The sequence below is a fragment of the Alligator mississippiensis genome, chromosome 10 (assembly GCF_030867095.1).
Source record: "Alligator mississippiensis isolate rAllMis1 chromosome 10, rAllMis1, whole genome shotgun sequence".
In the NCBI taxonomy this organism is placed as follows: domain Eukaryota; kingdom Metazoa; phylum Chordata; order Crocodylia; family Alligatoridae; genus Alligator; species Alligator mississippiensis.
Window position 1 is genome coordinate 40,574,213 of NC_081833.1, and position 23,809 is coordinate 40,598,021.

At 44.9% G+C, this 23,809-nt stretch overlaps 1 protein-coding gene across 1 annotated transcript in view; it reads right to left on the reverse strand.

The window, feature by feature from the left end:
* Positions 1 to 23,809, reverse strand: part of GLG1 (golgi glycoprotein 1) — a 115,586-nt gene that overhangs the window by 65,918 nt on the left and 25,859 nt on the right. Inside the window, exons 2-4 of the mRNA XM_019497278.2 lie at positions 11,175 to 11,207; positions 5,424 to 5,510; positions 2,254 to 2,469 (exon numbers count right to left, since the gene is read on the reverse strand). Coding sequence (XP_019352823.2) covers positions 2,254 to 2,469; positions 5,424 to 5,510; positions 11,175 to 11,207 — 336 coding nt within the window. The remainder of the gene's footprint in view (positions 1 to 2,253; positions 2,470 to 5,423; positions 5,511 to 11,174; positions 11,208 to 23,809) is intronic.

Below are 23,809 nucleotides of genomic sequence, written 5' to 3' on the forward strand. Positions count from 1 at the left end.
ACTAAAAAGGGGGCCACCATGGGTACACTTATTAAAATAGGTTGAAAACCCCTGCACTATAGAATCAGCTGAAGTGAACTTCTCACAAAAGTGAAGATTTTCTAAGCAAGCAAGCAAGCAGTTCAGCTTCCCACCTCTGCTTTGTTTCTCATAACATTTTTTCATCTCTCCATTGTTGGATTTAACCTTTAACAGCTTACCATATTTGCTCAAGTCCAAGATAAAGTATTCCAATCCCCCAAGTGGGGGCACCTTCCTCCCTAGTGACATCAGCGTGAGACCACACCCTAGGGCCACCTAAATGGTTCTGAGCGCTGCCCCTAGTCGCCTGCCACGACTTGAAGTTGATAGATGGGGAGGCAGTTCCCTGTTGGTGGTCCCAGAGAGGTCGTATCCCTGGGTCTTTCTTCGTGGGGCTCCAAAACAGGCTTTTCCCTGTTTTAACACAGGGAAAAGTCTCCCATCTTGGATTCAAGACCTGAGGTGGGGGCAGGGGAGAAGCAGGGTGCAGAGGGGAGGGCAGGCAGATGTTGCAGCTCTGACTCTGGCGCTGACCTGAACTTATGGTCGGAGTCAGAGCTGAACCAACCCTTGCCTCCTTTGCTTTCCTCTTCATTTCTGCCCTCCCTGCCCCCCCCCCCCCACTTATTCTGCTACTTCAGACCTGCTCCAACCCAGAGCACAGAGCACATGGCTGCTCTGATCCCTGTCTGGCCACATGGCAGTGCTGGCAGTGACAGCTTCAGCCTCAACTGCAGGGTAGCCACAGCTCCAGCCAGGCAGATCCCAGAGTGACCATGGCTGGAGGACAGCTGGAGCAGGGGGCAGGGCCACCAGGGTGTGCAGACAGCAGCCGGGGCAAGTGTGTGTATGGAGGGAACAGACAGACAGGGCCACCTGACTCCTTCACCACCAGCCCCCCAACCAACTTCCTCCCACCACTGCTACTTGCCCCACTGCAGCAGTGGGGGAAACAAATTAAAGATGACCTCTCCACATAATCATACCCTATACATGGAAAATTATAACAAAATGTATTAATTTTCCATGTACAGCACCTAATTATTGGAGGGTCATACTGAACTCAAAGTTGTCTTGGTTTCAGGTAAATATGGTAATACTTCCCAGCACTGAAAACTCAAACATTAAGTTTAGTTTGTTTGAACTTACCACAAAACAAATTATGGAGTTACATACGGTGACAAAAGGATCATTACACATTAGCTATGATGAAACAGAAAGGATGAGATAGTGCCTAGAATGTCTTCCCACTTCCTCTAGGTATCTTACCCCAAATTGATTTTTGGCTTATTTGAGTGGCTCATTAAGAGAACTGAAACAGATACAGCCTATACTGGCTATTACCTCACATTTCCAGTGAAAAGTGAGGCTGCTCAGGTTGATGAATTACTGCAAGGGCTGGAAGATGGAATGAAGACAAGACAGCCAAAGAGGAACAAACATTAAAAACCCTCAAAACTGAGCATGTGCAGCTCTTCTATCTTAAAGTGAAAGGCGTGAAATAAAAAAGTGACAGGGTTTATCTTAACTACTCTGAAATTAACCAAGGCAGAACAAAAGGATAAACTTTTTTTATTTATATAAAAACTATAAAGTATTAATGATACCAGAAATCCTAAAGTATCCATCAACGAAATGCTCCTTTTGCTTCTTGCAACAAGTGGCATGCCATGCAAATAAAAAGGTCAAATAAAAAAATATGCATCTGGACAAAACCACTCTACTTCATCTTGAATCAACTCCAAGAAACAAGACATGGGTAAAGACAGGCCACAACAGCAACTTCCTTGATAACCTTCCAATGTTGGTAATACAGGCCAAAATTAGTCTGGCAACAACTCTAATCAAAGCTGGCTACAGGATTGATTCTATAAAGCCTTGTTTGCACACAAGTATGGTCAAAAGGATATAGTCTACCACTTCAGACTGTGAGGGAATAGAAATAGAGACAACAATGGGTGGGTCAGCAGCTAATAACATTTTCCCTGGTATTCCAATATAAACTTGAAGTACTAATAAAAACCCAGACAAAGCATTAGCCAAATTATTACTTGAAATAAGAATACTGTTCTATTTACTTCTTTGAGTGTGTTACCATTTTCCAGCTTTACTATTAAGATTACTATACATAAAAGTCTCACAGTAGCACCTAAATTCCTTAAGCGAATGATCTTTGTGACCCTTCGAGACCCCCTCCCCACCGGAAATCCATCTCATCTGTCTTCTGAATACCTTTTCTCCAGGTCGAATACTGCCACATTTGAGAAAGTTGATATCAGCCTTGCAGTCTTCCATGAAGCCACAGATCAGACGGTAATCACTGAAGACTATGGCTGTCATTTTGGTGATATACTGATGACACTGGTATTCAGTGATGTTACCTCTGTGTTCCACCAGACAGGACACCAAATAACCTCTTTTAACTGACTCCTCTGCACAATCTTTGATCTGCTCATAGAAAAGAATATGTGTAAATTTGAACATCTTTTAATGCTGATTATCAAAATTCAGAACAATGAGGAAGTTTCAGGAAATGAAAAGAGGCTACTTTTGGTCCTATATATAAAAAGGACATCACAAGATTACTTAAGTAATTACAAGTCTTTCAGCCTGACTCTCAAACAGAAAAATGGGGAAATGGCTAATCTGAAGGGCAGATAAGAATCAACAAAATTTTTTTTTAATAATTGGATTTTTTTAAATTTGTCAGCATATTTTTTTAAAAATAGTCTTAATAAAAAATGATTAAGTAAAAAAAACTATATAAAGATAAGTTGTAATTTAAGATACATTAGAAACTCAAAAGATATCAAAGAATAAGGATTATAACTTATAATTATATACTATTAGAGACATTTATGTAACCGTTTTAGAAATGCCTTATAAAAAGGTCACAACAAACCACAGAGTATATTAGGGGCTCAATCTTATGGGGTTCCTAGAGGCTCCTCTTTAGATTGGTAAAGATTAAAAAAAAAAAAACAAACACTCTACCCTATAGGACTCAGTGCTCAGTATAGAAGATCCCATTAAGCACCTCTGTGATGCTTAGTTGCAGTTCTCAAACTGTGAATTTGTGTCTCCAGAGTTAGCAGTATATGAAGATGAGAGATAACAGACCTGATTACCTACCCTCAGCCCTATTGTGTCTCTACAAGTTTGTGTGCACAGTCAAGCCCTTCCCTCTATTCATTTAAACTTCTTGAAACTTTGCACTTTTAGAAAGAGGTTTGTTGGGGGCAGTGTAGATCTGGATAAGGGGGAGGATTCTGGAGATCAATGCAAGGAGGGAGGGGCAGCGGAATTAAGAGAAACATTTTGAGCAAACTATTCCAGAAGTCTTGAGGGATACATTTCTGAGTATAGCTTCTCCATTGATTTGAGAACTAGTGAGAGAATGGTACTGGTAGAAGGGGAAACCCAATCTGGCACAAGGCTTGTAAGGCCATAAGAAACCTTATTTGGGAATATTTTAATGAAGGTTAAACCAAACAACAAGAAAGCATTTTTGTAGATAACAATGATTAAATTGAGTCTTCCTGACCAGTGATTTAAATTAAATCCGCCCTGCTAATTTGGGAACCTAATTAATACAAACCAGTGTGAGTTTATGATAAAAGCATCTTGCCACTCTAACTTGATATACCTTTTTCACGTTATAAGTTTAGTGAATAAATGCAATACCACTGATGCAAGAAAATAATATATTATTGTCTGTATGGCCTAATATGAAGTCTTAACTAGGAACAATGAGTGCAGGCCATACTTGCATGATGGACTCCAGCCTGGAAAGCAGTTACTCAAAACAAAACAAAACAAAAAACAACAAAACTCAGGGGTCTTATGGCTAAAACCAAAAAGCAACAAACAGTAAAACATTTAGCTTTACCACTACTGTAAAGTGTCAGCTTGTGAGGATACAGGTGATATTCTTTCTATTTGAAACTTTTAAGCTCTCAAATACAGTAAATTTCCTTGCTGGTTAGTTATTCCAGTAAATTTCCTGGCCTCCTAAAATTATAACTGCTTCCTTGGGCCCTATTCTGACTACATTAAAGTTGTTCCACTGTCACATGATCATGGGTAGCAACAGAGGGAGAACTAGCACAGTCCTGCCTTGAACAGCCAGCATTATAATCATTGTCACTCAGACCCATCTTGAGTAGTGTTAAAACACCATGGCTAAAATGCTAGCAACTGAGCTTCACTAATGCCTCAAAAAGGGCAACATCAGCAGAGTTATATGGGAAGTAATACCACCAGAAACCATAAGAAAAGCAATAGACAGAGATTGGGAAGAGAAAGAACAATCCATGTAACAAGTTATTTTCTGAAAGCAGCATACAAGCCATCATTAAAAGCAAAATCATTACAGAGAAGCCATGATAACAGCTGGATGAAGTCACACAAGCAGATATGAAATTACTTCTATCTCAGTTTCCAGAATACAAATGCATCTGCTTTACACTGCACACATTTAACCACTAAGACCAAAGGTTATTATTTCACTATTCTCAAGCCAAACTGCACTTGGACGATCAGTGTTCACATTCTGAATGGCATTATACACACAATTCTATAGAATTTCATGTGCTTTAGAGCACTTAAACCTTAAGAGAGCAGGATATTTCTGTGCAAACATCTCCTATTGTGCTTTGCAGTTCCATGTGCTGCTGGAAAAGAGTTTTGTTCACCATACAATGCTGTGTAAGACATTAATTTAGGTTCAAGTATACAAGCTCTCTCTGAGTGCATGTTGCCTTGAAAGAACATTAGACCTAAGTATTAGTTAAATCCAGGTGATTTAGAGTCATCAGAAAACCTTAACAGAAATTTAAACCTCTGAAAGATGTGGAGATAAAGAAGATTTAACACCATACCATGAGACACTAACCTTCCCTTCTTTACTTTACATACAAAGAATAAAAAGCTATATGCCAAAGATTACTGGGTCTACTGTTTTACACATACTTGATATAAATCTTCTAGACAGACATTAATATAAACAAAATGGATTATGAAGAATTGTGTCCCAAATACCAAAATGCATGGCAGCGTGTGCAATTTTTGGCATCTGGGATAAAATCTCTCAGACCCCACTGCATGCTCAGACCTTTAAAGTCACCTAACGCAGCCCAGTGTGGAGAACCAGTACCCAATGCCAGGCTATGCGCATCATGGCTTTAAAAGGTGCCCATGTGTGGGGGGCCAATGCGTTTCCCACAGGCTAGTAAGTTTAAAGCCATGCCATGTAGCTTGGCACTAGGCTGCACAACACAGCTTTAAACATCTCTAAATCATCTCTTACCTAGAGAACTTCAAAATGTTCATTAGATTTAAAAAGATATCTGCTTTGGTGATTAAGCCACCCCCAAAAATAAGACAATAGCCATCCCTCTTACCTCTACTATGGTGGATTTACAGACATCTCTGGCCACGGAGTCAAACTTTGGGTCTGTAGTCAGGTTAGCCTTGTAGTTCCACAACAACTACATGAAAAGGAGGGGAAGAGAATGTTATTTGTGGTTAGAGATCTCCTATAAAGGGGGCGCGTCTACACGAGACATTAACTGTGAAGTAGCCTAATTCTACTGCGCAGAAGCATAGAGCGTATTAATGCACATGTAGATGAGCCCAGGGATGATAAGCAAGCACTAGCTTCAGCCTAGAGCTAGATTTAAAGCAATTTCTTTCAGTTAAGCTGACCAATATCCAGCTTCACTAATGTAATCTTCCATATTCAAAATTGAGAGACAAAGTTACCAGTGGATTTATTTTTGCAACTTTTTATTTCTCCCACTAGATCAGGCTTGTCCAACATGCGGCCCGCCAAGCCGTTTTCTGTGGCCTGCGGTGCTGCAACGGGAAATAAAAGTAAACACTGTTTACTTTCGTTCCCACCCCTTGTCCCTCCCCCGGCCGACAGCAGCTTCCTAATGGCTGCTGAAGGGCTGGGGAAGAGACACGGTTCCCACACGCACGCTTGACATTGCTGACACGGTGCATGTGGGAAGAGGAGTAGCCACGTGCCGCTCACGACAGGATGACCCCAGCCGGAGCAGCAGGGGTTCAGCTGCACTTTCCCCCTACCTGCGCTGGTTAGTCCCGAGCGGCACACGACTCCACCGCCACCTCTGCTGGCTGGTGCCGACCCAGGCAGGTCTGTCCCATCTGGAGCAGCACGCAGCTGAAGCCAGATTCCCAAGTGCTGCTGTGGCCGGGAGGAGCCCGGCCAGCTCGGCACCAGCCAGCAAAAGTGGCAGCAGAGCCACGTGCCGCTCAGGACTGACCGGTGCAGGCAGGGGGAAAATGCAGCTGAGCCCCTGCCGCTCCGGTCGGGCTCGTCCTGTCCTGAGCAGCACGTGGCTCTGCCACCGCTTCTGCTGGCTGGTGCAGACCCGGCCGGGCTCCTCCCGTCCCCAGCAGCTCGTGGGAACCCGGCTTCAGCCGCATGCTGCTCCAGATGGGATGGATCCAGCCGGATCAGCACAGGCCAGGAAAAGCAGCATGCAGCTGAAGCTGGCTTCCCACATGCTACTGGGGACGGGGGGAGCCCGGCCGGGTCGACACTGGCCAGCAGAAGCGACAGTGGAGCCGTGTGCTGCTCAGGACAGGATGAGCCTGGCCGGAGCAACAAAGGCTCAGCTGCATTTTCCCCCTGCCTGCGCCCGTCAGTCCCAAGCAGCACACAGCTCCACTGCCGCTTCTGCTGGCTGGTGCCAACCCAGCTGGGCTCCTGCCATCCCCAGTAGCACGTGGGAAGCCAGCTTCAACTGCATGCTGCTCCGGTTGGGACAGACCCGCCTGAGTCAGCACCAGGCAGCAGAAGTGGCAGCAAAGCCGTGTGCCGCTCGGGACTGACCAGCACAGGTAAGGGGAAAGTGCAGCTGAGCCCCCTGTTCCTCCAGCTGGGCTCATCCTGAGGTTCATTTCATGTTTGTAAAATGCTTGGAGAGCCCCACATAGAAGTGCAAAATATATTTCAACTTCTTTGGTTGGCACCTTGGGCTGAGATTTTCAAAGCTGAGTCAAACGGCCAACTTCCATTAAAATGAATGGGATTTAGAGGGCTCCAAATCTTTTATGACAACCTTGTAACATGCCTATCTACCCCTTTTTGCAAATCTCAGCCATAGTTTGGAAGCTCAGCCAAAAGAACGTAAGAGCTTCTGAACATAAGAGCATAGAAAGTGACATGCTTGGTCAGTCCCATGGTCCATCTAGCTCAGTATCCTGTCCCGAACAGTGGCAGAGGCGGATGCTATAGAGTAAGAGTTTTGAACTGGTTATTTAGACCCATTTCATTGTCACTTGCTGCAACTTCATTGGTGTCAAAGGTCATATGACATCACTTCTTGGTGTGATGCCACTTCCTGTGAGGTCTTTGAATATGGCTCGCCAGCCCACTGGGTGATAAAAAGTTTGTGATTCGGCCCCACATTCAAAAAGGTTGGACACCCCTGCACTAGATAACCACCAAAAACTAGTTCTCTGCATGTGAGCACAAGCTGACTTGAAATGTGTTGCATCCGTTTTCAGAACGAATGGAATTGGGGTCATAAGACAATGGACTCCATAAATAAACATATACTGTAAATTCAGGAAAGTCCCTATACTGATGCCTTCAGTCCACTGAATACACACATGCACTATGGCTTAGGTGTACTATGTAACACATTCTTCAAAAATATGACAGGTAATGGACTGGACAGGGTTTATAAACCAAAACCTAGAACCTGGCTAGATTTGAAGCGAGCTGTGCATTCAGTCCCCCATTTGCTTCTCTTTGGAGGGCTATTACCTCAACAATATCCAGGTTAAACTGTGGTGTAACAGGCCACTCCAAATCTATGGATTCTCTTTTGGCAAGAACCCGCCTGCCCCCCTAAACACACACCACTTGGGGTGTTAAATATAATTTAGTTAACTGCAAAACACGTATGAAGGTCAAAGCCCCTACAAAAACAGCATGGGATTAATCTACAGAGTGGAGGGGGGAGCAGTACAAATGGAAAACAGGCTCTTTTTGGTTGAGGGCTGTCCATCATACAGCCCCACCCCTTGCTACTGACTGGCTGAGAGAGGCAGGTCCACAAGACAGGCAACCCTCTTAGCTAATCACCAACAAGAGGCGGAGTTGGCAGTAGAGGTATGATAGATACATCAGTGCGATATTTGATTGTCACTAATATAAAAAAAATTGATTGTATGGAAGTCTGCTCGATGAGGCCAGTAATTTGGCTGATAAATGCCTGTGTGCGCACAGCCACAGTGCATTATCTAGGCAGTGAGGAGCACAGCCCAGCAGCTTGCAAGTCTGATGTGATGGAAGGGGAGGGGGAAGGGAAGAGGGGGTTGGCTCCCGCTGCTGCGTGCTGCTCATCCAAGAGCTGCTGATCTGGCGCTCGCCTGGCAGCTCCCGCTGCTCATCCAGGAGGGCATGGGGGGGCGGGGGGGGGGTTGTACCCTGCCCTGCCCAGATCTGGGGGCACACCCCCCCACCCCCCCATTCCCTCCTGGACAAGCAGCAACAGAAGCCACCAGAAAAAACGCCAGACCAGCAGCTCCCAGATGAGCAGTGTGCAGCAGCGGGAACCCCCCTTCCCCCCCCGGACAAGCTGCATCCACCCCACCCAGACAGCCCCTGCCCCACTTCTCCCTCACCATGGGGGCCTTGATCTGCCCCGCTCCCCACCCCTTCCCTCCCCCAACCCATTCCGCCATACCAGACTTACCTGCTACATGCACAGCTCTCCAAGCTGCCAGGCTGGTATCAGAAATCAGATTAGTATTGGCCGATATACCTCCTTAAAAATCGGCTATCAGTACTGGCTCCAAAAATATCTAAAAATCGGTGCACCTCTAGTTGGCAGCCCTCTTAGCTGTTCGCCCTTGTGAGGGCATCCCCCTTCATACCAGGCTTCATGGCTGGGAGGACTGCTGGTGCCTGCTGGTGAGCCAGTATTTCATTTTTGTAACTGTTTTTTATTTGTTTTTAGAGGGGGGTTTTTCCCCCTGCAGATTTCATGGAGATTGCCCGATTTCATGATTTCTGCAAAACACGCGCAATAGCGATTTCAGGTGGTCCTTCCTTACCTATCAGATACGCCTCTGACAAGAGCAAAAATTTAATCTTCTGTACTGATTCAAAAGCATGTCACTTTAGACATTGTCCTTACACCCACCATAAATATAAAAATGTCCCAGGTGCACTAAAGCACCTCAGCAGGAAACCAATTTAAAAAGAAACATGAATACAAGAGTCCAATAACTATCACAGACAACTGCTAGTCTGGGTCCATATAGAAGTCATAGGAACCACTGCTGTATTTCTCTTAAAATTACGAAGTCTAAGGCCCCTGGCAGACATTACACTAATAACAGCAGCAGTACAGCATAGCAATAACCCAGCCACATGTTCATGCAAATATGGTGCAATAAAATAGGGAATAAGCCACAAAATTATTATACAAAGTATGAGTAATAATTTTGCAGCTGGTTGTCATTGCACCTTAAAACAGAATGTGGGGCTGGTGAACTCAGGGGGCTGGGAGCGCAAATCAGCTTGCTGGTGCACACAGGCATGGGCACACTGCTTGCTACCTGTTGATAGCTACCTGCTTGCTACCTGCAGTGGAAGCCCAGGATCATGGTCCCTGGCACTCCCAACCATGGCTCCCCCACTGCACCAGCAAGAGAATGGAATTGGGATCTGATCTCTATTTCCACAATAATGCCTCCTGCCATGCACATCTAACACAAGAGGCGTGACTGTTAAGATTAGATCCCACTGTGCCTTTGAATGAACATAAAAAAATAATTTTTTTATAAAACAGCCTAAAACACATAAATGTTGTTATTTCAAATGCTATTTTGGTAACATCTAATTAAATGGATATTCAGTGGTCAAGCCCATGCTCTATCACACTTACTATCCTTTGATGCACGACCCAGAGAGAGACCCATTTGATACATGAACCAAGAAAGAGAGAGAGAGAGAGAGAGAGAGACATCTTCTGTGTTAAAAATGAGGCAGAAGATGTGTTATGACCCACACAGAACTTTCAGGTGATGGCAGCAACTCTTGCAGAGCAGTCCCACAAAAGTCTTTTCTTTGCCAGCACTCAAAAAAGTGAAACAAAGATGAGAGGACTTTTTGGAAAGGGTGAGATGGACTCTTGTGCATGTGCACACATACACATACAAACTATGGTGCCCTCACCCATGCTCCTATGTACTGGGCCCTAATGGGGACTCCTCTTGCAACCATACCCTCTTCTCTGCATTCGTAAAACAATTAAGTATTTTAAGGCTGACAAAGCAATAGATCCAAACTAGACTGCAGTTGCAATTCAGACACACTAAGGCACGACTCCTTTGATTTCTGGGGAGACTTGGGGGTGGCTTGGGGTGGTTAAGTATCTTAGGTTTTTAAACTGATGAATCTGAGGTCTTGGCCTCACAAGTCTATATGCTTAGAATTTCCAGCTTGCACTTTCTTTCAGAATACACCTGAGGGATAACACCAACAGGCCTCTGAGGAACATTCCTATTTCACAAAGGAAGCATCAGTTCACCACATGGTTCTTTCAGGACACTTGAATCATCCTTATCTGGACCCGATGTTTCAGGAACTCAAAAACAACTGTTCAATAACAACAGCTGTACTATTTTACAAGCTATTCAATCTCACCGATTTCACCAATGCAAACTAGATCAGTAAAACCTACCGAGTTTTGTTTAACAGTGAAACTATTTGGGTTATCTAGTAACCTCTAAGCATTTATTTTATGCTGCATTTGCATCTCTGGCTCTTTCAACAGGGCCTTTTTGCTAATCTCATTCATCCTGCATGTAATACCACACAGAGCAAGGTTATAGGGCAAAAAAGTATTTAGCTGACCCATTCTTCCCCATATCAAAGCAATAAAAATAGAATTTAATGAACTTTGTGCCATTTCATTAAGCTCAGTGAGTTTCTCCTTTTCCTGCTGAGAGAAGTGAGATTCCCTATCAGAAAAACTCAGATTATATGGGGATTAAAAGGGAACACGTTTTCTTCCATTACCCATAATCACATTAGCCCCTTAGTGCCTTGGGGAGAAGAAATACAATAGCTAGTTACAAATGAAAGAAAATGAGGCAATACTTACGTGGTTACATTCTGAAGAGATTTCATTGTCAGGCTGCAGTGAAGGGAAAGGAAAAAGAAAAGGATGTTAGTCCAGATCTTATGTTAAATCTGCAAAATCTTGGGGGGGGGAGGGGGATGAATGAAGGTCTGCATTCCCCAAAATGTTAACATTGCTTTTCACCATAATAGTTACTTCATAAAAAGCATTAAGTAGGAAACTTTAAAAGCTGTAAAAACAAGACTGCTGTTGCATAAATATCAAGACTTAATTTCAAAAGATATCCACGTATGCTCCACAATTTTCAGCAGGATACATTTAACAATGTGCCACAGTCTTTAAATTGCATGGGAAGATCAGTATTCATGTACTTCAAGTGACACTCCTTCTGATCCGTGCTCAGCTCAATCACCTATGCTTTACATGCCAAGAAATCAAAGCACCTGCTGAAAAAGGCATGCAGACATGGTGCTTTGGAATGAATAAGTAGGGCATTCAAAAAGTCATCCTGATGACCAAAAGGTGAAAAAAAAATATGGTTCTCATTTCAAAGATCCAAGATCCATGTTCTACATTTGGAAGCGCAACAGGGAGAGCTATAAATTACTTCCTCAAGCAAAGAAAGCGGATAAAGTTTAATGTTCATGTGTCATTTGCATCTGAAATATGGACATATGTTTGGATATCGTAATCCATAAAAATTAAGATGCTACCACAGCCCTGTAGTAATTAAAATGATAGGTATTAGTAAGCAGATCTTGATTAATCTAATCCTAACATATTCCAGCAAGGACATCCATGCACAAAAGAAGTATGCTTGACTACAAATCAATAATGATTGGTGCAAGACTGGCTATCAGCTCTTCACTGCTCTTCCTGAACTTCCCTCTAGGAGATGGACTCTAAAATGAGACAAGTCCTCATGTCATTTCTCAGCTGAAGAGAAGGCTATGAGCATGACACCAGTTCATCCACTTGCATTTTTTGCCTAAAGAACACTGACCCCCACAATCCACTATAAAAAGTTTTTACTTCAATTGAAGTCCAACATATTGCTTGCTCTTTTATAGCCATAGGTCTCTGAAGCAGTATGAAACCTCTAAACCTCACTGAAACCAACAATTTAAGTAATCCTTGCATGCCAATTAAAATACAGAACGTTTAGATGTAGTCCATTAGGTTTCAGTAGTTTAGTATGACAGCTTCTTGTACATGTTACATCAATGACTGAACCATCATTATTTCAGAACAAGGGAAAGAAATAACAGTTTCATCATTAAAACAGGGAGCACAGAGGGAACATTTAAACTCCTTAATTAGTGGTTACTGCTAAATATGCTCCAGTTATTCAGCATATAGGCAAAGGGTAGATTTCACCTCTAACAAAGAAGCAGCACGTGAAAGCTTACATTTAATTTTGCTGCGTTTGAGTATTACTAGAAACAAATCAACATGCAGTTTTAAGATATGAAGATTGGACTGTCAATGTTCATTAAATGTTTGGAAGAGCCCCTGGAAAACCCAATGTTCAGAAAATCCCTGCCAGACCTGACCTCACACTCTTCCTCCCCTCCCTTTCTCCCCTTTGTCTTCATAATTTCCAGCTATTACCTTTTTCACAGGCAGCCTCTTTTCTACCTCCAATTAATACTACTACTATTGAGTCTCCCTTACTCATCTTTGGTCCCCCCCTTCTCCTTTTACGCCCTCTTCCCTGCTCTACCTTTTGTTTTCTTAATTTCCACCCATTTACATATTTACTGACCCCCTGCCACACTTTTAGCTTCTCTCATTCCTTGAAGTCTCAGAACAGCAGAGACTCCCTATGCCTGAGGAGGGGAGATTGTACCCAAAAGCTTGCTAAGCAGTTTTTTCCAACCACTCAGTTGGTCTAATAAGATACCACATCTACTCAAAGACCTTGCCTGCCTATGTCCTTAGACCAACACGGCTACAACCCAAAACCCTGGAAAACCCCTCATAGCTTTTCCACCTCTAACATTTCAGATTCTGAAAATGTTATGACTAGTTTCACACAAGCTCAAATATAAAAGTTTTTACTGGAATACTGAAAGGGAAGAACTAATCAAAAGTTAAGATTTACTTAGTATGAAGGCTGAAGGCTTCCCCCCCCTTTTAATATTAAAGCAAAATATGCTATCAAAATCCCAAACAACTCACTATCATCAGGAGTGTAGGACTCATTGCTGTCAAATGTTACTGGTCGTATCAGTTTGGACAGCCTATGCATGTGCTGTCACAATACTCTCTCAGAAACTGCACCCCAACCAAGCTTGCTGTTCGAAGACATGGCAGTCTTTAGTTTTACATAACCAGGGATCTGGGTTTTCCCCTTTCACAGAGAAAAAAGCAGATTTTAATTTTAACGGAGATACCCACAGATTTTCCACTTTTGCAAAGAGCGCTCTGCAGCCTGGTAAAGTTCCAGCCTGCAAGAACTTATTGCAAAAAGGCTGACAAACCCGGGGGGGGGGGGGGGGCGGCACGCAGCAGTGGTGCAGGGCCTGAGACTCTCAGTCAGCCAGGGCTTAGCTCATGCTCGCTTTCCCTCCTGGAGCCTTTGAGGTAAGTGGGGCTTGCAGGGAGCATGCAGGTGAGGGCTGATGAAGCAAGGAGATGGGGAGCATGGGGGGGGGGGAAGAAGCCCCACATGGAGGGCCGACCCAGCTCAACGGTGCATGGACTGGGAGTTGCATGCCATCAGGCCAGCCAAGAAGCCACCCATGGAGGCATGCACCATCGAGGCTAGGCAGGCTCCATGCCTCCATGAGTGGCTTCCCGCTGGAGTGCTGGAAGCCCCACATGGAGGCACAGATCCTGCCCAGCCCTATGGTGGGCAGCTCCCAATCCACACACCATCAGGCCGGGTGGGCAGGTATGTATGTATACCAGTGCTAACATTTTATGGTGAGATGCAGCTTATTTCAGTGTCCACAACAGAGCTGGTATTGGGGTTGGGAGAAAGGGAGGTGTGCCATTTCCAAAAAAAGTGAAAATGAGGAAGAGGGCGAGGGAGAGAAAAGATGAGGCCCACAAGAAAGATGTGAATAGAAATGCAGGCTATGATGGATCAGAAGTTGGACAGCCCAAATCTAGACTAATTTCTTAGCTTAATAATAAGAATATCATGGGACAGTGTCGAAAGCCTTGCTAAAATTGAGATAAAGCACATCCACTGCTTCCTTGCCCCACACAGCCCATCACCTTATCACAGAAAGAAATCAAGTTGATCAGGCATGACTTGCTCTCAGTGAATCCATGCTGGCTGTGCCTGATCATCTTGTTCTCTTCTACGTGTTCAGAAACAGATTCCTTAAACCATCTGCTCCATAAAACTTTTCAAGGTATCGAAGTCAGACTGACTAGGCTGTTGTTGCTTGGATCTTCCTCTTCCCTTTCTTAAAGAGGGGCACTACCATACAAAGAGGGGCACTACTACTCCAATACAGGAGACCCTTGCCATTTGCAGGAGATCCCAGCGAATGGCAAAATCCACGAATACTGACAGGGCTCCCTGTCAGACCCCAGAGTCAACCCCTGCTCTGCCACCCCCCATGAAAGGCTGGAAGTATGGGGCTCCCCACAGCACCTGGGGACCAACCGCAGCTGCCTCCGGGGGAGAAGATGCCACTGCTGCCCCCCACTCCATCCCCAGCACGCCCTCTCCAATATCCCTGGCTCTGCCCTCCCCAGCCCCGTGCAGCGCTCCGTGCCTACCTTAACTGCAGAGGCAGGAACTCAGTGCAGCGCCAGAGGGAGTTGTGGCGGTGCTTGCCCCGAATATTCGCACCATGAATAGCAAGGGTTTCCTGTACAAGATGAGGTTTCCTCCACCCCCAATCAGCATTGGGTTAAAAAAATCCCTAATCTTACATTCACATACAAGGAAACCTCACAGGATACACCGTCTATCATTAAACTGCAGCCAACAGCAGCACATGTTCAATAACAGAAACCAACTATGAACTGGATCAGTGCATCCAATACTAATCATAACTATCAAACACATAACCCACACTGAGCAGACAGACTGATGGGGATTATAACAAAGGTATACTAGTACAGCCCATCTGAATAAAATAATGCTAGTACCCATTGCACTCAGTCCCCCTCAGCACCAACTCTCTTTCAAATCATGCCAAGTCACTACACTGAATACATTTCAACATCCTATTCACTCCCACAACTGGGCTGCACTTTTCTTTCCCCATTTCCAGCGATTCCTGCGTCTTCACCAGTCTTCAATGTCTAGTAAACATCACAGAACAAGGCCCTAAACAGTTCACCCAGAATCCCTCTGTTGCCCCATCTCAGCTTGTCACATATGATCAGTGTAGCCCTGCCTTCCATGAAGGTGGAGCCAGACCAAGACACCCTGCATCTCATCTGCATATAACATTCTGAGGGATCTCAGGACTCATGACAACACTTGGTTCCAGTCAAAATGGAGGGCTAATTAGGATGGGGAGGGAGGGGGAGGATCTGGAGTGAGCACACATACGCAGCAATGTTCAGCTATGGGGTCACCATGGCTTGAAACACTCAACTCTGCTGAGGCCCAGCAGCTATATGGAAAATCATGAGCCTTTTGGCTTTGGACTAATATCAGGCATAGTTTGGCCTATACATAAATAGAAACAGGAGTGCAGCTTAATGTTTATGGGGTACCTATACAAAAACTTGCATCAGTTTCAAAAAAGGTAAAATGCATCAATTCTGAATGAAGTAAATCTACTGGTACCCATATTAACTTGATAATATGAAAATTACTACATGTATGTCAATATGAAAGCCAGCATTTTCAAATTTGCCCCTCACTTCCACATGCTCAGGGAGAGCAAGGTCTGACAATGAGGGGGCTGGGAAGAAGTTTGGGGGGAGGGGGGGAAGATGTTAAGGGTTGCACTGGACTGCCCCAGATTTATTTTCCCTGCTGTAGCAGTGGAAGAGGGCGTAATTCAAGGCAAACCTTCAATCACACACACACACAAGATACACATATATGTACACATGCATGCACACACCCCCACATCCACACTCCCCCACATATATACAATCATACCCACCCAAATATACATTCACACTCACCCCCCCCCAACATATACACATGCACACCCCCCCCCCTCATTATTGAAGGTTTGCCTTGAAAAGCAAGCAAGCAATCTTCTTTGCAGAGGGGGAGAAAAGGTTGATGAAATGTTACTATCATTAGCCTTAAGGAAAAATAAGTTGCATTTTATTTCCAAGATCTTTATAAAGTACTGACCAGATAGCATTCTGAATATTAAAGTTTTAAGCACTAGAAAACTGTTTGCATTCTAGTCTTATATAACCATACCCAGAACACAACCCATCCATCTCTGTTCCTCTCTCTCAGAGATCAACTTTTTGTCACCACTCAGACTCGCCTTTCCTATGACTTTACTCAACTCATGCACATCTGCCTCCATTGGAAGAGAAGTCTTGAAGGAGTATCAGTATCATTCTTGTCCTAATGCTTTATTGTTCCAGTGTTCCTTACAGCTGGAGTGCGATTTTAAGCCAGTAATTTAAGCCACCACCTCATCATGCAAATCATCAAAACCAAGCATCAGTCTTAAAAAACTATTCATCAACAAGTTAGGTTTAAGGGCAGCTAGGAATACTTAATGCAAGCAAAGAACACATGGTACTACCAACACATGTGCCAGTCCTGTCAACACTTTTACATCAGAGCTCCTCCCCTTTACAACCCAAAGACAAAAAGTTCTTTGGGGCCAAGTGTTATATTTAAAAGCACCATAGGAATCCAAGTATGTACATAATAAAATAATGAATGAAGCCCATTAAAGATGTATGTATTCCCTTTGCCCAGTTAACTGATAACATAGGTAACAAACCTGGAATTTTAACATCACTTTGAAGCTCCTATTTGATCACTAATGGATTTAACCGTATCTGGTTTGGAGGCATTATACCACATATGCAAGTATATTTATACTGCTTGTACACCAACAAAGTCAGTAGACCACAACTCCCATAATGCATTGATTATTTCATCTTACTAACCAAAGAGAGAAATCTAAACACGGTAATTTTCCTTTTATACAGAGGAAAGCAGTTACTATCCGTGCTGAAAGTCAGGTAAATAAATTGCAACAATTGTTTCTACTCAGCCAGGTGTGCACTGCCCAGGACACTCCAGCTTATGCAATATGAAATATGTCCAAATACCAACTGCCATTCAAAAGTAGATTTCTGCATGTTTACAGTGCAAGAGTAAAAATATCAGACTCGGTTGCAATCCTTTTAGGTTTTAGACACTTGTGTTCTGCAAAACACTACTGCAAATACCAAGCCACCTCACAAGTTCTCACTTTTGCAAGATACTTCAAAAAACCAACCAAACAAACAAACAAACAAACACACACACCTCTGTAGACCCTGCCAAAACCTCCTTACTTCTAAACCACTCTTTTTCCAGACATTTAAGGAACTAACACATCATCCAGAGGATGCACCATAAAATGAGACCCAATAACATCAAAAGAACTCAAACCCAACACAATATATTGCAAAGGTCTAACAAGCACAGAAGCCACGGAAGTCAAGAGTGAAGCCACATCTTAACCCAAGTCATTTCAACTGGCCCTACTACAAACAAAATAAAAGATCATTATTAGGAATGATCCACTACGTCTAAGGATTTTAATAAATCCTCATGACAACTTTACTTATTGTTTTTGGCAGATTGGCTAATTCGAGAATTTCCCCTTTATTCACTTCCCAGGGCATGGATTATTTAAGACCCACTTTTCTCCCCCCAAATCCAACCAAGGAGATCTCTTCTTTATAAGACCATAACGATAAGAATTAACTGGATTTAGATACTAGTTTATTCACTTTTCGTTCGTTTGTTTAGGCACTGAAACGGGCCTTTTTATTCAACAGGTCTCAACACGTTTCATGTTCTCATTACCCCTAAATTCTAAAAACTATATGTCCTTATATTTAAAATGAAACAATTTTAATTTAGAATTTGTAGTCTCAAACTGAATGATTCATAAAGTAATTTTAGCCCTGCTTCTGCTTGTTAAATTTTTACACTCAACAGTTGTGCAAAACTATCCAGAGTTACGGACTGGAAATAGCACAAATACCAACCAACATGCCTTGAGAAACGTGTTGCAATTTTTCATTAAAATTAGGGGTACACCGATAGATTCTCTCAGCCAATACCAATGGCTGATTATTAACTAGCCATACTGGCCAATACCGATCTGATAGCCAATTTACAGGAATGCAGCCCAACAGCTTGGAGAGCAACGTCCTGCCAGTGTGTGGGGGGGGAAGGGAGAGGGGAGGGGGCAGATTGAGGTCCCCATGGTGAGGGAGGGAGTGGGGCAGGGGCAGAAGTTTCCCAGCCAGGGTGGTGTATGCTACCCTAGGAGTGGGACAGAACCATGGGCAGTTCATCCAGGGACTGCGCACGCGTGGGGGGGGGAAAAGCTCCCTGCTGCTGTGTGCATGCCTGAAGGAGGCATGGGGGGGCATGTGGCCCCCCAGATTTGTGCACAGTGTGAAAGCAGGCTGCTCACTGCAGGCTGAGGGCCAGGGACTGTGTCGGTCTCTTCCTGGCAGGGAGGCCTGGGCTGTGCTGGGAGGTGTGGCTACAGAGAATTTTAGGGTGGCTATAGCCCACCCCATAGGAGCCACCCCTCCCAGGGCTGCAGTTGCCTACCCTGCCCCTGTCCAGGACCCCTGCTGAGAAGTGACCGGTGCAGACCCTGGCCCTGAGCCCACAGCAGGCAACTCGCCCTCACCCCATGCACAAATCCAGGGGCACATGCCCCGCATGCCTTCCCTGCAGGTGCTCACAGTGGCAGGGAGCAGCTCCTCCCTCAAGCCTCACTCCTTCCCTCACTGTGGGGGATGCTCTCCAAGCTACTTGGCTGCATTCCTGGCCGCATGCATGCTGCAACTGCGCACATGTATGTGGCATTTATCAGCAACATTATCAGCCATATCAGCCAAGAAAAACCAATTGCCGATAATGTCAATTTTCCTTTTAACAGTGCTGATACAATATGGAGCAAAGTACACCTTTAGTTCCTATGAAGCAATAAGACCTTCTAGCGCAGGGTTTGAGCAGCTTTTGCCAACATGGGCAGTGGTTTGTGACCCAGCCTCAACTAAAGGGCCACATCTCCCTGCCCAGCAACCTGCAGATGCCATAAAGGAAATGGATGGAGAGGCAGGTACTAGGAAACTAGGGATTCCTCCTCTGCTGCAGCAGAGACCAAACTGAACATGGCAGGCAAAAGAACCCTGGGTACACCTCCTCTGCTAATGTGGCTGGAAAATGCTGCCCTTAGCTGCTGTAGGGGAAACCCAAGCTCTTCACAGGCAGAATGTGATCTGTAAGTCACAGATTGTTGCCCTGCACTCCAGACTAGTTTATCAACCAGAGTGCTGCAGCACCTTGGGGTGCCTTGAGATCCTTTCAAGGATTCCCCAAGGTGCTGCACTATAGCACTGTTAAGTATGCAAATACCTACCTGAAATTCACAAGGTAAACGTAAAGATTTTGAACAGGAATACACAGTATAAAAAACATTCTGATCTGCTGTGGCTTTTCCAAGTTCTCTGAAACAGAAAAATGGCTCTATTATTTTTTTCCATAGTCAAAAACAAGTAAAAGCTATGACCTGGCATTTTCCAAGGATTGCCAGTCTAACAACATTAAGAGCCACTGAAATAAGCATTCATGAAGTGAAATTAACACATTTTTTCTACTATACTATTTTATATCCATCAGGCTAATCAAGATCATTATCTAGATCTCAAAAGTCACTAAGCTCACTTTAAAAAATGAATGCCAATCCATAACTTCACCAGGCTAGAACGTCAAAACGTGGTTAAACAAGTTTAGCTACCCCAAAATTACTCCCTTGACTGTCTATATATGAAGATTTAGCAGCATAATTATATCACTAAAGTTGTACTATAGGATTAACTCCCTGTATGAAAAATTATTCTGGAATAAGATAGCATATTCAGATTTTATCTTAATACTGCTTCCAGAACAATAAGGACTCCATAAGGGAGTGTCTGCATTATATCCTATTAACTGAAATACAGCCAAGAACTTTTATGACTTAACTGGGCTTCTACGCTTTTTATGACACCAGTGATCTTATTTTCATTTCTGACAGTGTCACAGTTAAATGTAGATTTGCTGTGGTTAGAACAATTACAACCAAATGCACGAGGCAAGAAAAGCTTCTGATCAACTGTACCTGTATGTCTGCTTCTCAAAGCATAATTAGCGCTGCTTACTCTCAATGCTCCCTTACTACTCTGGCTCTGTCAGTGTATTCTGTTTCAACAAATCATCCAAAACAACCCAGTTTCTAGGGGTGTGCGAAGCGGGACCTATTTAATTCAGATTCAGCCCAAATCAGGGACAGTGATTTGATTCGTTGATTTGGATCAGTGTCCCCAATTCTATAGGGCTGAATCTGAAGATTGGATGCCGATTCAGAGAATCGGTAATTTGGACATAGACACAGCTTTAAAAGTTTTTTCTACATACCTTGAGGTAGCAGGCACGGCTTGTGAACACTGTGATGCTGGGGCGCATGGAGCATCCCACAGGAGTGCGGGGGGGGGGCGCACGGCAGCAGCTCTCCACATGCTCAGCAGTGAACCCAGAAGTAGACCAGAAGTACTTCCGGTCCACTTCCGAGTCTACCGGGGAGCACGCTGGGTGCCCCCCCCGGCGATCTGCCGCAGGAGAACCCCGGGTGCCCTCCCCCAACCTAGGAGGTACCAGTAACCAAGCCAGGGGCGCATGCGGGCCCCCCCTCGCACGCTCACTGGCAAACCCAGAAGTGGACTGGAAGTGCTTCTGGTCCACTTCTGGATCTGTTGCCAAGCATGCTGGAGAGCCGCCCATGCTTCTGTGGGACACTACATGAGCCCCAGCATCGCAGCATTCACGAGCCCCTGCTACCTAAAGGTATGTAGAAGAAACATTTAAAGCTGTCTCTGTGCCTGAATCTCCAGATGGATTCGGAGGGTTCCAATTTGATTCGGAGAGGTTACAGGGTTCTCCAATTCGATTTGGATTCAGAGATTCGGCCACCAAACTGGGCCAAATAGAATCAGGGACCGAAGCTTCACACAGCCCTACCAGTTTCCTCTTCTAACGGGTTAACTAGCTTGATGAATGGGGACCATACATTAAACATTATATGCCTCAGTGAGACTTTTGATGCAGTCCCAATATGGCATTCTTATAAAAGTAAACTAGAGAAATGTGGGCTAGCTAGAATTACGGCTAGGTCAGTGATTCCCAGAGGGTGTGCTGCAAAATATATATATTTGTATTTTAAGCTGGGGGCACAGCACACATTCAGAGTGCTGCACAGCCATGTCCCCAGGGTGCAGGCAGGGAGAGTGGGGAGGTAGGTGGCAGCAGTTTGCAGATGTCCAACCCAGGTGCAGCTCCCCAATAACTAAAGGCTGCAAATGCACCACAGCCAGGGAGCGAGGGTCTGGGAGAAGCAGCAGCAGCACTGGGACCATACGTTTACAAACTGCCACCATCACACCCTGCCTGCACCCTGGGGACATGGCCACGCTGCACTTCCAGGTGCTCAGCACAGAGTTCTGCTGTACTCTGCTCTGCATGCTATACATGCTGTGCCCTCCCACACTGGACAGGTAAATGTGGGTTCTCCCTCTCCTTCCTTCCCAGGTCCAGCCAGTCGCAGGCAGCTGGGAGCCCTCTTCCCCAGCCTCTGCCAAGCAGAGCTCCAGAAAAACCTTGTCAACAAGTATCCCTCTGCCTCCCTGTTCACCCCAGCCATGCCTGCATCCTGCAGCTTCCTAGAGCAGCACAAAGTTTGTTTAATATCCTCACCTCAATCTTGGGGTGCACAGCAGAGTGCCCCTGTCAAAAAAGACTACTGCCTCAGTTCAGCCTGATATTGCCTCCTCAGGAGAGCCTTCCCTGTGTCCATGCCACCATTGCTTCTCCCACCTCTCTGCTCCCTTGCTGTGGTACATATACTGAGCCAGGACCAGCCATCTGTAAACTGCATTCACAAGGCTACTTTTTCCCCACTCCTCTTTTTGGGTGTAAGAATGAAGTGTGCCACTGATTTTAATCCAGAAAAAGAGAATATGCCCCAGGTATCAAAAGTCTGGGAAACACTAGGTTAGGTGGATATGTGGTTGGCCAAATAACCACAAGCAAAGAGCAACTAAATGGACCAATGTTCTAAGGGCAGGCAGCCTCAAGTGGGGTTCCACAGGCCTAACTAACATTGAAGGCCCAGAAGAATTCAACATTTTTATGTATCATTTGGACACGGGACTAGAGAACCTTTTGCTTAAGTCTACAAAACGAGGAGCCTGAAAACACTAAAGACAATTAGAATTCAAAAAGATGCTTGGAATAGAACAAGCTGCATAGGAAAGCTGTGGAATCTTCTTCACTGAAAGCCTTCAGAGGTTGAATAAGTGTCTGGGATGGTTTAGGAACACCAGCCCCTGAAGTAACTGGATCTGGCCCACAGCAGAGAGAAACAAGGGATAGTAGCTTCATCTGGCATGTCCCCTCCACTGCCCTTCTAGTATGAACCCCGTGAAATACGCTACTTCCAAGATGGGACTGTCATTTATATTATTGTGGCTGTCATTTAAAGTATTAATACTACAGGATGAATCTAGCAACCAACTTTCTTATTATTCATGTGACAAGCCATATGAGGAGAGGTTGAAGGAAATGGGCACGTTCAGTTTGCGGAAAAGACAACTAAGAGGACGTTATAGCAGTCCTCAAATAACTGAAGAGCTGCCATAAAGAACACAAAGAATACCTTTTCATCATCTTAGCAGAATATTCCAAGTTGTAACGGCCCAAAATTTCAAAGTAAGTTTAGATTGGATACAACCCCCCCTGCCCAAAAAAATGCCAAAAAAACTTCACTGTTAGAACAGTAAGACAATAGAATCTCCTTCATTGGAGAAGGGGAATGTGTGCCCCAGATCTGGGCAGGTGGGGCAGGCTGCAGCTGTGGGCTGGGACTGGCACCAGGCAGTGTTGGGCAGGTGGACACTGTACAAGGAGGGGGCTACAGTGGAGGGCTGCATCTACCCCCCCCCCAAAATAAATAAAAAAAAAAAACCACCATAACCACCCCATAGCCTCCCTCCCAGCACCGCCACTGCCCACCCTGCACAGATCTGGGGGTACATGCCCCCCTCCCCCCCCATGCCCACCCAGATGAGCAGCGGGAGCAGCAGTGGAAGGCACCCCCCTTCCCGTGCTCCCCGAATATACCATGGCTCTGTCCTGTGCCCCCCTCCACTGCCCTAACTGGGCAGCACCTGCTGCTGCTCCAGCTCCAAACCCTCCTCACCACAGGGGCCCTCCCACACCCCTCCCCTTTCACCAGACTTACCTGCTGCACGCAGCTCCCCACACTGCTGGCTGTGCTCCTCACTGCCTGCATACTGCACTGTGGCTGTGCGCGTGCACAGGTCATTTATTGGCCAAGTTATCAGCCACTTCCAGCCAATTTCTGATATAAACAAGTTTTCTTTACATCAGTGCCAATCCAATATTTAGATCGAAGCATCAGTAC